Source organism: Triticum dicoccoides, chromosome 6B (assembly GCF_002162155.2).
Source record: "Triticum dicoccoides isolate Atlit2015 ecotype Zavitan chromosome 6B, WEW_v2.0, whole genome shotgun sequence".
Taxonomy (NCBI): Eukaryota; Viridiplantae; Streptophyta; class Magnoliopsida; order Poales; family Poaceae; genus Triticum; species Triticum dicoccoides.
Window position 1 is genome coordinate 29,469,574 of NC_041391.1, and position 14,367 is coordinate 29,483,940.

The following is a 14,367-nucleotide window of genomic DNA, read 5'->3' on the forward strand; positions in this document are numbered from 1 at the left end:
GCCCTGAGAACGAGATATGTGCAGCTCCTATCGGGATTGTCGGCGCATCGGGCGGCTTTGCTGGTCTTGTTTTACCATTGTCGAAATGTCTTGTAAACCGGGATTCCGAGTCTGATCGGGTCTTCCTGGGAGAAGGTCTATTCCTTCGTTGATCGCGAGATCTTATCATGGGCTAAGTTGGGACACCCCTGCAGGGTATAATCTTTCGAAAGTCGTGCCTGCGGTTATAGGCAGATGGGAATTTGTTAATGTCCGGTTGTAGATAACTTGACACCAGATACGAATTAAAACGCATCAACCACGTGTGTAGCCATGACGGTCTCTTCTCGGCGGAGTCCGGGAAGTGAACATGGTTTCTGTGTTATGTTTGACGTAAGTAGGAGTTCAGGATCACTTCTTGATCATTACTAGTTGACGACCGTTCCGCTTGCTCTCTTCTCGCTCTTGTTTGCGTATGTTAGCCACCATATATGCTTAGTCGCTGCTGCAGCCTCACCACTTTACCCCTTCCTTTCCCTTTAAGCTTTGCTAGTCTTGATACCCATGGTAATGGGATTGCTGAGTCCTCGTGGCTCACAGATTACTACAACAACAGTTGTAGGTACAGTTTTATGCGATGATCATGACGCGAGAGCGATGCTTGCTTGCGTTGAGTTCTTCTTCTGCTTCTTCGATCAGGGGATAGGTTCCAGGTCGGCAGCCTGGGCTAGCAGGGTGGATGTCATTTGAGTTTCTGTTTGTGTTTCATCTGTAGTCGGATGATGCTCTTATGTATTGTGATGTTGTATTCGTGTGGCATTGCATGCCTCTTGTATGTATCCCCATCTATTATGTAATGTTGATGTAATGATATGCACCTTGCAAAAGCGTTTCAATATGCGGTCTATCCTTGGTGGGACCTTCGAGTTCCTTTTGGATAGGGTCGCATATTGGGCGTGACACCGTTCGGTGCTCCGGAGTGGGGAATCCGTCGCCATCATCATCATCAACCATCCTCCATCACCAATTTCATGATGCTCATCACCGTGCGTGAGTAATCCCATCGTAGGCTTGCTGGACGGTGATGGGTTGGATGAGATTTACCATGTAATCGAGTTAGTTTTGTTAGGGTTTGATCCCTAGTATCCATTATGTTCTAAGATTGATGTTGCTATGACTTTGCCATGCTTAATGCTTGTCACTAGGGCCCGAGTGCCATGATTTCAGATCTGAACTTATTATGTTTTCATGAATATGTGTGTGTGTGCTTGATCCTATCTTGCAAGTCAATAGTCACCTACTATGTGTTATGATCCGGCAAACCCCGGAGTGACAATAGTCGGGACACTTCCCGGTGATGACCATAGTTTGAGGAGTTCATGTATTCACTAAGTGCTAATGCTTTGGTCCGGTACTCTATTAAAAAGAGGCATTAATATCCCTTAGATTACATTACGACCCCGTTGCCACGGGAGGGTAGGACAAAAGATGTCATGCAAGTTCTTTTCCATAAGCACGTATGACTATATTCGGAATACATGCCTACATTACATTGATGAACTGGAGCTAGTTCTGTGTCACCCTATGTTATAACTATTGCATGATGAATTGCATCCGACATAATTATCCATCATTGATCCATTGCATGTGAGCTTTTCACATATTGATCTTTGCTTAGTTACTTCTCCGTTACCACTGTTATGATTGCTACGAAACTGCTACTGTTACTTTTACAACCATTACCGTTACTTCCATGCTACTTTTCTACTAAATACGTTGCTGCAGATATTAAGTCTTTCAGGTGTGGTTGAATTGACAACTCAGCTGCTAATACTTGAGAATATTCTTTGGCTCCCCTTGTGTCAAATCATTAAATTTGGGATGAATACTCTACCCTTGAAAACTGTTGTGATTCCCTATACTTGTGGTTATCAACAACTTGTGTCATGCAATAATGAATCCTATTAAGTACACTGACATATTTAAGTATATTTATTTACACCGAACAAACACCATAATTTTGTAAACAAATAATACTTCATAGAACTTGCCAAATTGCATGCAATACATATGACAGGGGACCTTTTATTTTTTCACTAGTAGTCTGCATCCCACACAGAGAAAGCACTAGAGGACTTCATCCAGTTGGCAGTAATTTCAGGGTAGTGCCGGTTGATCACATCTCGTAGGCCTTCCGTTGTTTTGACCCATTGCATCCCCTTCTTGGTGTATGTTTTCTCATTGAAATTGCTTGTAATAAATCGATCTGCTTCGAGCCTCCTGTTTATAGAGATGTGTTAAATTAATATTCATATCTTAACTAAGTAGTTATCATCTCAAATTAGTACTTCCACATTTGACTTCTTATTTTTTCTGGCAACATTCTGGATCTACCAGTAAAGTACCCATAATGGTCACATCGTTATGTTTTCTTGCCTTGTTGAACTTGGGTTTGGGTAAATTTTGAATCAGTGAAAATTAGCTTAAGCCACATTCTCAGTTTCTTCCTAATACATTTAACAAGGGCTTAAATCAAATTTGGTACTTTGTCTAGCATTCAATATCAGTTAAAACTAAATATCACCTTGATGCCATTAAAATGAAAATGTTGAATGATGTTTCGCTTATGGCAAATCCCTTGATTTTTTTCTCTGCCATAAGACCAACAAGAAGATCCAATTTCTCTACATCATCTCCATATATTTCTCTTATGGCTTCAATTGCATCCTTGTCACTTGTCAGATCCTCCCAACTTTTTATTGGAATCAGAAATAGTCTCCTCCTGAACTCATTGTACCTCGGTACACTTCTCTCCCTGTCTCGGTATACTTTAATTTGGAGGAAAATAAAATGATGTTAATCTCAGTGTAATCAAGGCATTAGACATAGTAATCATCTTTATTTAACTTGAAGAGTACAGTTTTTGCTTAACATTGTTGTTTATACTAGTATGCAGCAATGTCCTTGTTTTTTAAATAAATGTTAGTTGTGATTGATTAGAGAATGGTGCTAAGGTTACAAGATACAAACATGATATATGTCTTGGTAAGAGAATCTTGTATTTTCAATTTGGTTAGTACAATAATAGTTTGGTAATTCTTGAAAATTGACAAGTATGTTGTGATAAATTTCAACATAGTAGTTTAAGGTTACAAAATACTTGTTCTAGTACTTAATTTGTTGCCAGTGTGAGTAATTTTAAATATTTTTATGCATTGGATTATTCTTGGTGGACCCTTGTACCAATTTGACATGGTGAAAAATCATGATCCTCTATTGATAGTGGTATAAATTGGGTCCAGATTTCATACCTTCTAGGGCAGCAAGGTCGATTTTGTCAGATCGATTGGTACCGTCCAAATTTTGTGGTATAAGGTCCCTCAAGAAACTTGGGTAGTTCCATAGTTCAAGTGCACCACAAGCTTGATATCCCATTGATAATGTTTGTTTTTCAAACCCTATTTTTGATAGCTGATCTTCCCCCTTGAGACCAACCAACTCTCCAATATCGATGCTACATTTTGACACAAGAAAGAAATGGTGTCAGTGTTTATGTCAGTTATACTAAAAATGTGTTAACCGAGCAGAAAACTTATTGTGACCAAGATTATATATTCTACTTTTGCTTGTATAGTTAAGAAGGTAAAAACATAATAAATCTAACTGTTTGTGTCGAGTTCAGTGTGTAATGTCAGGCTCGGTAACCCATGATGTAAGAGTTGATATCTAATAGAAGGATGTTTTAACTTTTTTCCTCATTTCTTTATAATCTGTATCACTCTTTTTCTGTCTGATCTAATGAAAGTTGTTAGTTTGCATTCCATCTTCTACATAAAAAATGAGAGGAATGGATGCCAAACATAAATTGTGTACGCACTCTTCCAGGTATGGTGGGGAATTATTTGCAGCGGGTTGCCCGGTCGGATCCCTGAGCTTGAGAGTGCTTGGTATTAAGGGATGCATTCTGTAAACACTGGTAAACTCTTCAGTCAAAGAATAAGGTACGCCATGGTTGATCGGCTTCTTCAATCCCACAAGCCCACCTAATGCTGTTCCTCCTATGTGACCAAATGTATCTTTTATTTTCTTACCCAATAATCCATACCTTCACAAAAGAATCAGAATATCAGGTAAATTGTACACATTCTCACTAATTTAATTAATTTGAATTTGCAGATGTAAATAAAATTTCCACTTGGAAAAGTAATACCATCATCAATGGTTGATTTTTTTCTTTCGGCAAATATGATAAAATGAGATAAATATATCCTCACCAATTTGCGCGCATTGCAGCTCTCATGGTTTTTGTCTTGAGAAGCTCGACAGTCCAATCAATAGTGTGAATCTTTGCAATGACAGCAGAAGTGACCAATTTGGCATACCGATATAATTCTTCATCTGATAGGCTGGGATGTTCTTCCTGAGATTAAAACAAAATTTATAATTTTTTCTTCATATTTTCAGTATAAAGAAAACAAAGTAATGTCTTGGTAAATAACAGCTTTTATCGGTACGGTGGCAAGAAGTCAAGAACAGCAAATTCTTCCTAAAAACTAAACAAATAGATAATAGTGATGCTTATCTTACCTTTATTGCATCACAAACCGCATTGTGTTCCTTAACAAAAAGAGCTTGTAAGATCGAAACCCCAACCCAACCGTTGCGAACGTCGCCCGATAATGGCACACCATTCTCCTCATGCAAAAGAAGACCGTCATCTCCGATCGCTAGTTTTCCATCAACGTAAGTCCTGATCTTCTTTGCCTGTTTCTCATTATTACCATATACTGCACTCCCATCCCTTGGTACATACAGACATAGAAATTTAAAAAAAAAGACATTTTATGCCCGAATGTGCATTGATTTATATATATTCATCGATCGTCTCTATTTTTTAAGTTCATTCTTCATGCTTAAGAGAAATTTCTGATAAAGATCTTAACTTGAGAAAATCTTAAGCATTACTCACCACCAAGCTGTGCGTACATTGTAGTAACCAGTCTTTATTCCATCAGAATTTGTAGGTTGTTCTTTTGTGGCGTAGAACTTGAATGATTTGAGGGGGCACTCATTGGCCACTTCTTTTGGAGCTGTGATTTCAATCTGGAAGAAACCAAGAAAATTGAATTATATATCAACTAACAATTGGAGGTGGCAGAACCTGACCCAACCCGAGAAACCTTCTCGACTCGACTCGAATCCGACCCGACATTTTCCAAAAAGTCAAACTGACCTGACCTGAACCAACCCGACCAGATCCAAAACTGACCCGATCCAAGATCAAATAGCATCCAATCCAACTCAAATCAACATACGATAAAAAAATTGATATTGAAATTGGTCCGACCTGACCCGTCCATCACCCAACCCAACCCGACTCGACCCGAGATATTCTAGAAGGCTAAACTAACCCAACAAGTCCAACCCGAACCTGAACCCGTCCCGCACGCCCAATTTACCACATGTAACTACAATATATATTTCAAATTCTCAATGGAAGATGAATTTCTATTTTTAAGACTTCAACAAATTAAGGCTATCAAATTAAGGAATTAAATCAAGCATGCACCTGTTTGGTATCCTCCATATGATCCATCCAGTCATGAACCATGAACTGTATCCATGCAGCTGCTAGTATATTGAATTGTTTCCCTGTGTCCTTGTATTCTCTCCTGGCTAACAGCTTTGTTGCCACAACAAATGGATCTGGGCTCATCAACTGCATCAATAAATAACAATTAATTATTTATGCATAATCTGATGATTCAAAAGTAGACCTCTAATTTCCATCTATTAACAGTGTGATATAATTAAAATAAAATGGTTCTATTTTTAAATTAACAAGCACACATTAGCTCTTATTTTTAATACTGACAAAACTCGACTTTTCTTTTTGAGTTTCAACGTTAATTCATTCATTTACTTATTTGAAGCTTGCAGAACGAACTACAAACAAAAAGTTTCAACAAAAAGAGTTTTATTAGTCTTGAAGTCAAAGTGTCAAACTAAATATTAAATAAGAAATAAAACTTTAACACTTCTTTTGGTGATCTTTACTCCTTTAATTGGCTTCTTAGACTTTAATTTCAGGTTTATTCTTCATTAACTAAATTCAATATGTATAGTACCTAATTTTCTAGTGAACAAAATAATAGGGATGCAAATTGATCAACAATAAGAAGAGCACATCTAAAGCTTGCATATATATACAACAAGAATTACCAAAATAAAAGGGAAATAAGTGCTTACCTAATTTACATTAACTTATTAACTTGTATTGTTAGAACTTAATTAGAAATTTGGAATTTTGTAAGAAAATTACTAGATTTTTTGTAAATAGTGTATAATTAACTACCTCATCCTGTTGATCAACTGGCTTCATGTTTCTCCCAAAAAAGGTGTATTGGCTACCCGCCTCAGCATTATGGGGGTCGTTGTACTTGCCATCTCCGGTGCGGTACAGGAACTCCTTGGGGTCAAACAGAGCACCATGAGAACTCCCAACAGCTAGCAGGTTGTATTTTTCGAGGAGGGTCCGACGGGTGTTCAGGTAGAGTAAACCAATTGGAACAGGCATCTTGTGCCACAAGTTTCTCTTGTCAAATGCATGAATGAACTACATGAAATTAAGAAAAATTAATACATTGGAAATTTAATTAGGTATGCATATGTAAATTAAATACTTCAACTAATGAGGAATATCAATTGAATAGTTAATAAGGTGGTACACAAGCATGATAAAGCTTAAGTATATATGTGTGCTTCTAATGGCCATATTTATCAACATGATTTGTTAGTTACCACCATATGCATGGAAAAATAATACATATTGGCACGCATACTCATTTGAAAATATACTTCATTATAACAGATTTCCCTAATTAAATGGTGCATCAAACTTAATCTGGTGCAATTTTTGAGATATTAAAATGAATAGATACTAATTTAAAACAGATCAAACAATTAAAATGCGGCATCAATAGCTCAAAATATAGTTCACCTTTTAGTTGCGTTAGAATTGATACGCACACACGCGCGCGCGCGTATATATATAAGATCAAATAAAGAAATGTTACAAATTTTATTTATGATTTATTCTAGTATAAAAAATCTTCATAAATGCCAAGATGTAATTAATTATGTGCTCATCTATATATGTATGCATCCTCTCTAATTAACACCCTTATCTTGCTATAATATAAAACGCTGACCACATTAATAACATGCATACTGATTAATTTCCATACGTAACATAATATTTATGATCATACATTAATATATAACCACCACCTGATATTCTGAAGGAATATGTATGTATGTATGTATGTATGTATGTATGTATGTATGTAACTGTATGCAGTATGTACATCAAATAAATACTTGATATATAAATTACTCTTAAACACTAATTAATTAAAACATACTAGAAAGCCAATCTTGTCACCGAAAGACATCTTAGAGAAAACATCACGGAGGTCCGGATGAACACGAGGCTTGAAGAGACCTGAACCCATGGCTATATGCAAACAAATTAAATGAATGTATGATCTTGAATATGAGGACTTATGAAGAAGTAACAATAATATATTCTTTGGAAGTTACAACAATCAGTAAGATGTAGTACTATATTTATAATAGAAAAGGCATGCAGATCAACCCGTTCTCAGTATGTTCTGATATTCAGGCCCTGTTTAGTTCGCAAAGTTTTTCCATGCTATAGTGACTTCGAATGTTTGGACACTAATTAGGAGTATTAAATGTGGATTACTGACAAAACTCATTCCATAACCCCCGGGTGCTTTTGTGAGACCTTTCTAATGAGCCTAATTAGGCCTTGATTAGACAATGTGGTGCTACAGTAAACAGTCTCTAGTGACGAATTAATTAGACTTGATAGAAAGGTCTCGCGATTTGCAGTCCACCCGTGTAATTTGTTTTATAATTAGATCATGTTTGGTCCTCCTAAATAGCATCCGAAAAGTGCTACAGTGAACTTTGCAAACAAAGTTTGCAATCTAAACACAGCCTCAAAGACACGTTCATGATTGTTTTGCTGTGTACTATATAGGCGTTTAAATAATAAAAATAAGATATGATGTGTAGGTGTAGCTGCTCAGAACCCATAATTTTATGGGAGCTGATACAGTGATACCGTTGTACTCCCTCCGTCCCTAAATGATGATCGTAGTTGGTTTCCGTGCCACAAGTTTGACCGACATTTGTATCTTCGAATAAATTTATTAAAAAACTAGGTTCAAATATCTATCTAATGATATTAATTTTGTACTATAAATATTAATATATTTATATATATATTTAGTCAAAGTTGTTTACCGGGAAGTGAAAAGGACAGTTATTTAGTTATTTAGGAATGAGTAAATAGCATAAAACTACTACTTTACAGGCTATGGTTCCAAAAAACTACCGGTTTTTAATTTTTCGCTGATAACTACCAACTCGGGGGTTGGCTGTTTCAAAAAACCCCAAATGCCTGTTGGTTAAAAACTAAACCTGTTTATGAAAGGTCGGGCCGCACCTAAACATTCCGTCTATTTGACCGTGTGTTGACCGTTAACTGACATCTGGGGCCCACATGTCAGTTTCGTCTTCCTCTTCTCTTTCCCTCTTCTCTTTCTTCTTCCTCCCTCCCCTCCCCAGCCTCCCCGTGGTCGTGGGAGGTCCTCGCCGGAGCTCATGGTGGTGGAGTTGGCGACGAGGAGGCATTCCAGAGGCGGGCCTCATCCTTGGCGGCGGGAGGTGCGCGTTGCTGGAAGGGCAGCGGCTGGCACGGGCGAGGCAGAGTGTGGCCACCGGCGCAGGCGAGACAGGGCGTACGTGGTGGTCGGCGCACACAGGCGAGGGGCGGCGTGGTGGTCGGCGCAGGCGAGGGGCCGTGTAGCGGCGGCCACGGGCGAGGGCCGGCGTGGCGCGGCCACCACAGGCGAGGGGCGGCGTGGATCCGGCCACGACGGGCGTGGCTCGCCGGCTGCAGGTGGTGCGGCGGCGTGGATCCGGCCACGGCGGGCGTGGTTCGCCGGCTGCTGATGGTGCACGGCGTCGGCCGGAGGAGGTGGCATCGCAGTTCCAGGCAGAGAGCTCGAGATCGAGCTCCTGCCATGGCGGGTGCGCCTCCTCTGGATCTAGGGACTTGATTGCTTTTTCTGAAAACTTCCAGGGAACCGATTGCTATTTCAGAAATTTTTCAGGGCCCCGGTTGCTTTTTCAGACACTGACATATGGGCCCTACATGTCAGTTAACGGTCAACACACACGGTCAAATAGACGGAATGTTTAGGTGCGGGCCCGACCTGTCATAAACAAGTTTAATTTTTAAGCAACGGTCATTTGGAGTTTTTTGAAACAGCCGACCCCCGAGTTGGTAGTTATCAGCGAAAAATTAAAAACCGGTAGTTTTTTGGAACCATAGCATGTAAAGTAGTAGTTTTATGCTATTTGCTCTTTGGGAATGGAGGGAGTAGTTCTCATTGTTGATACGGATGATTTGACCAGGCAAACTCGTTCTACATTCCTGACTTGTACATGTAAATTTGTTTATTATGCAGCAAAAATTGTTTATTATGCATGTAAAACCAATTTGTCGAGCTTAATTAAGAACATTAAACAACTTGTATACTAAGCATTTTTGCCTGCATAAAAAGACATCTAGTAACATGCATTTTACAACTAATACAGTGCATACTAAATAAATTTGGGTGCATAATAAATATTTTGATCAAGTAAAAAAAGGTCGGTAGGTACAGCTTTCCTGATTATTTTGACCAAGTAAATATTTTGAGCCCAAAACCAATGGCAAAAGTGAAACCACGTGAGAGCAAATTGCAACCTGCTGTTTAATTATGTCGCTCTCTGTGTTTGCTCTTTCTCTTGATCCCAACGTAAAAAAAAGATGCTATCCCAAAAGGAATCTAAGGCAGAAACGACAATAAAGGGCCACTTGGTTTGGCGGGCCGAACGCACCCACCCGTGTGCTTTTTATATCTTAGCTTATCCTATCACATCACTTGTTTCTCTCAAAAAAGATCTCGTCACTTGTCCTTCCTTTATCCTATCCTTATCCTCAATTCTCTCTCTCTCTCTCTCTCTCTCTCTCTCTCTCTCTCTCTCTCTCAAACTATTTGTCTCTCCTCTCCGTCTCTCTCTCCATGAGCCCTGCCTCGTTTGGGTCACAGCCACACAGGGGGATAGCTAGCTAGATAGCCCCATCAGGAGTACAGTCCGGCGTCATCGATGTGGTTGCCATGCATGCCAAGAGGCAATCCACACTGGCCTTTAGGAGCACAAGGAAGAACTACGGTAGGTTTGGTTTGCTGTCGCTGCCCTGCCAACTGACATAGGGCGGCCAAATCTTGGCGATCGATTTGGCTGCCCAGGAATCGGCCGGCGCAGACCTCAAAAATGAAGGATGGGCAGGCCGGCCAAAGCATGCCAAAAATTGACGAACCTTGTGTCTGGTCAACGGCCAAATTTTGGTATGGCTGTCGCAGACACTCATCCAAACACGCACTACATAACAGTTCGTCGATCAAAAAGACACTGGAGAATGAAATAGCACATAATGTAATCGATTGCAAAAATCTGTTCCCGCTGCAGCAGTTTCTATGGTTGTCCATGCACTACGGGCACGTCGTTTGGTTCTATGCCACGATTGGCCAAGCAAGGAAACAAGAATTCAAGAAACGATGTGAAGAGCAAGGCTACTACGTACTTGCCTCTGGTAGAAGGAAAAACTGGAGATGCGCTGAGCTCTCAGAAATCCCCGCACGGCTGAAGAAAAGAGGCTCAACCCATGCCGCTATATATCAATCGATTGAACCCATGCCGCTATATATTCAATCGATTGAATCCATTGTTGTTGGCTGGACAACAACAAGAAGAAGATACTATCCCAAAAGGAATCTAAGGTAGAAATGACAACAAAGGGCGTTATATATCGATTCAACCCATGCCGCTATATATCAATCGATTGAAGTTGGCTGGACGTACGACTCCAATAATAATATTGATGAAAAACAAAAAAAATTGATGTGACATGTGACTGATCGATTGGCCTGTCTTTTTATGTTTAATGAAAACCTGCAGTGATTTTCTAGGGTCTGTAACATCCTATCCAAGACTATAATGAAAACCTAAACAGTATATTCATAAAATTTGTAGGATCCAATTTTGTAAGATCTAATCAATTTTAAAAAAAATTATACCATATTCGTCCGTATTTATCTATCTCTTTGATGAGTTGTGAATGAAATCGTTTTAGATGCTGAGTTGACCTAGAAAAACTGATTGATCGGTTTACAGGCGAGGTTGGCATCATAAAAAATAGAGTAGGAAGGAGGCACGAAGAGCGCACATAGTATTTGCACATAGTATTGCACGACTACCTTGGCGACATACGACATAGGAGATGCAGACGCTCATTCCTTCAGCACCATAATAAAATCTATGCGAGCACAAGAATTGGAGGGCCCAAGAAACACATCTCCGACCAATTAATCAGAGGATGCTAGCTGGCACACGGCTTCAAGGGTCCACAAACAAACAGGAAGAAACCGCAAACCACCATGCACCCACTTGTTGGGACCTCTATATTGTATGCATCCGCATTTATCTATCTCTTTGATGAGTTGTGAATGAAATCCTTTTAGAGGCTTAGGTTACCTAGGAAAAAATGGCACAATAAAAGAATAGATTAGGAAAGTGGCAGCACATGCAACCTCTAGTCTCTGCACATGTATAGGCCCCTTTGGTAGGGCTCCGGCTCCCACTCCACCTGAAGCTCTATCAAACAGTTTGCTTAAAAATGCCTCCATCTTGAAGCACTAGAGGAGCCGGAGCTGTTTTACATGGAGAAGCCGGAGCATAAAAAAGTGGCTCCTCTGACTCCTCCCATTTTAGAAGGAGCTGGAGCTCTACCAAATGGGGCCTATGACTACCTCATGAATACCTCCACGTATACCTATAAATTAATAAGAGGAAAGAGGCAGGAATCACACATATAATACAACACGCACATGTATGACTACCTCTTCGAGACTTCGACGTACATATACCTATGAATTAATAAGAGGAAGGAGGCAGGAGGCACACATATAATGCAACACACACATGTATGACTACCTCTTCAAGACTTCGACGTACGTATACCTATAAATTAATAGGAGGACGGAGGCAGGAAGCACACATATAATGCAACACGCAAATGTATGACTACCTCCTCGAGACTTCGACATATACCTATAAATTAATAGGAGCATGCAAAACACACGGAGGCTGATTCATTCAGCACCGATCATTGCTTAGACTAGAACATTCAGCAACCGGGCCCTCTCACAACTTATATAAACAAATATGCATTTCAAAAGAGATAGGGCCAAACAGTTTGTACAATCTAAAATTAACGGTAGTGCTGGCTGCAGCAGCAAGCCGACAGCCAGCACAATATCCATTGTCCAATAGCTGTCTCAACATGCACCGAGTGATGCTGAACCTCATGATGAGGATGACAACCATAGATACACAAGATTTATACACATTTGATGAATTTCTAGGTGAGCAAGAATTATTAGAGGAACTACAACATGGAATGGTTGCAGAATTGAAGGTTGACTTTGAAGTGCTTGAACAAGGGAGGAGACATAACAGTGGACCAAGGAGATATTTGGCCAGGCCTCGTGAAGAGGCCAATCAGCGTCTTATGGATGATTATTTCACGCATAATCCTGTCTACAATTCCTACAATCTTTTGTAGAAGGTTTAGGATGAGGAGGTCTCTGTTTCTGCACGATGCCCTCGGTGAGTGGTCTCCATTTTTTGCATTAAGATTGGATGCTACTAATCGCCCGGGGTTATCGCCAATCCAAAAGAGCACTACTGTTGTAAGGCAGTTAGCAAATGGGAGCCCTGCAGACTAGATAGATTAGTATATTAAGATTGGTGAAAGTACTGCAGTAGAGTATTTGAAGTTATTCGTGGAGGGAGTGGTTGCGGTATTTCGGGCGAAGTATTTGAGGCGACCTACAGTACAAGATGTTGAACGCTTAATGGAGATCAGTGAGCGTCATGGGTATAGTTCCCTGGCATGCTAGGGAGTATTGATTGTATGCATTGGCACTGAGAAAAATATCCTTATGCATGGAAGGGGATGTATACCCACGACGATCACCGTGTACCTACAATCATTCTAGGGCAGTTGCTTCGCACGATCTTTGGATATGGCACACCTTTTTGGATGTTGCTGGATCCAACAACGATATCAACGTGCTCAACCAATCACACTTGTTTGTTGAGCAACCGAGAGGAGAAGCTCTTAAGGTGGACTAATCTATCAATGGAAGGCTAGGGTACACGATATCAAAGTGTCGTGTGCCTGCCTGGCAGTACCAGTCTGCCTAACAAAAATTGAGTGGCATGCACTACCAGAAACCGGCTCTTTGCTGTGTGCCTAGGGCTTTGCCGTGTGCTTTCTATCGGGCACACAAGAGCAACTTTGGCGTGTGCCACGACGAAAACACATGGCATAAATTTGGCACACGGTAAAGTAATAAAAAAAATTCTCACCTCGAAACTTTTTCTACTCTCCACATACAACATGTGGTACTCCATGTTAAAATTTGGTACATTTTTGTTTTTGTTTCCCATATTTACCTAATTAATTGCATTTCAAGTAGTCAACTTTGAACTACAAGTGATTCAAATAATAGAATAAAAGGAGTGGAAAAAAGATATTCATGTTATTTAGCCTAGTTTGAGGCCTTACCCGTGAAATGAAAAGAAATTTCCAACATCTTGTCTGAATGAATTTAAATTTTGTTAAAGCAAATGATGTCTCAAAATCATGAGATGTGCCAATATCTCATGATATCATACGTAGAGGCTGTGGTAAAAAATTTAGTGAGTTTCGAACATTTTGTCCGTATGATGCTTACACACGGTTAGGTTTGGCGTGAAAGTGATGGTCGAATTTTGGTTTGACTTCGAAATATTTTTATATGCAATACACAACATAAATTGTTTCATATGAAATTTTAGTAATTTTTGGGAACCATGTGATTATTTTAATGAAGAGAAGAAGACAAGGAAGAAATTTAAAAAAACTTTGCTATGGCATGTTTCTTAGGCACACGGCAAACCCTATCTATATAAGCCTCGCCCCCTCCCCATCCCTCCCTCCCGGCGCCCCTCCCCCACGGCTGTCGGACGCCCCCTTCCCCCCTGGCGGCCCCTCCCTCCTGACGCCCCTCCCTCCTGGCGCTCCTCCCTCCCGGTGGTCGGGCAGCCGTGCCGCCCCTCCCTCCTCCAGATCCGGCGCGGAGGTGAAGAAGAGGGAGGATGTTGCCCGGCCGGCCTCCTCCCTCTACCAGCTCACCGTGG

At 40.3% G+C, this 14,367-nt stretch overlaps 1 protein-coding gene across 2 annotated transcripts; it reads right to left on the reverse strand.

Annotated features, from left to right (window-relative positions):
• Positions 1–1,923: 1,923 nt before the first annotated feature.
• Positions 1,924–10,912, reverse strand: LOC119326475 (alpha-dioxygenase 1-like). Of its 2 annotated transcripts, none has more exons than XM_037600110.1 (11): positions 10,710–10,912; positions 7,404–7,495; positions 6,335–6,595; positions 5,549–5,698; positions 4,949–5,082; positions 4,567–4,780; positions 4,254–4,399; positions 3,857–4,084; positions 3,291–3,493; positions 2,564–2,807; positions 1,924–2,259 (listed from the first exon to the last, which is right to left on the reverse strand). In XM_037600110.1, exons 2-11 carry the CDS (start codon positions 7,491–7,493, stop codon positions 2,076–2,078), a joined length of 1,854 nt encoding a protein of 617 aa, XP_037456007.1. In that variant the 5' UTR covers positions 7,494–7,495; positions 10,710–10,912; the 3' UTR covers positions 1,924–2,075. The 2 variants fall into 2 exon arrangements, with proteins under 2 accessions (XP_037456007.1, XP_037456008.1); XM_037600111.1 differs by having other exon boundaries at positions 10,706–10,912.
• Between the last annotated feature and the right edge of the window lie 3,455 nt (positions 10,913–14,367).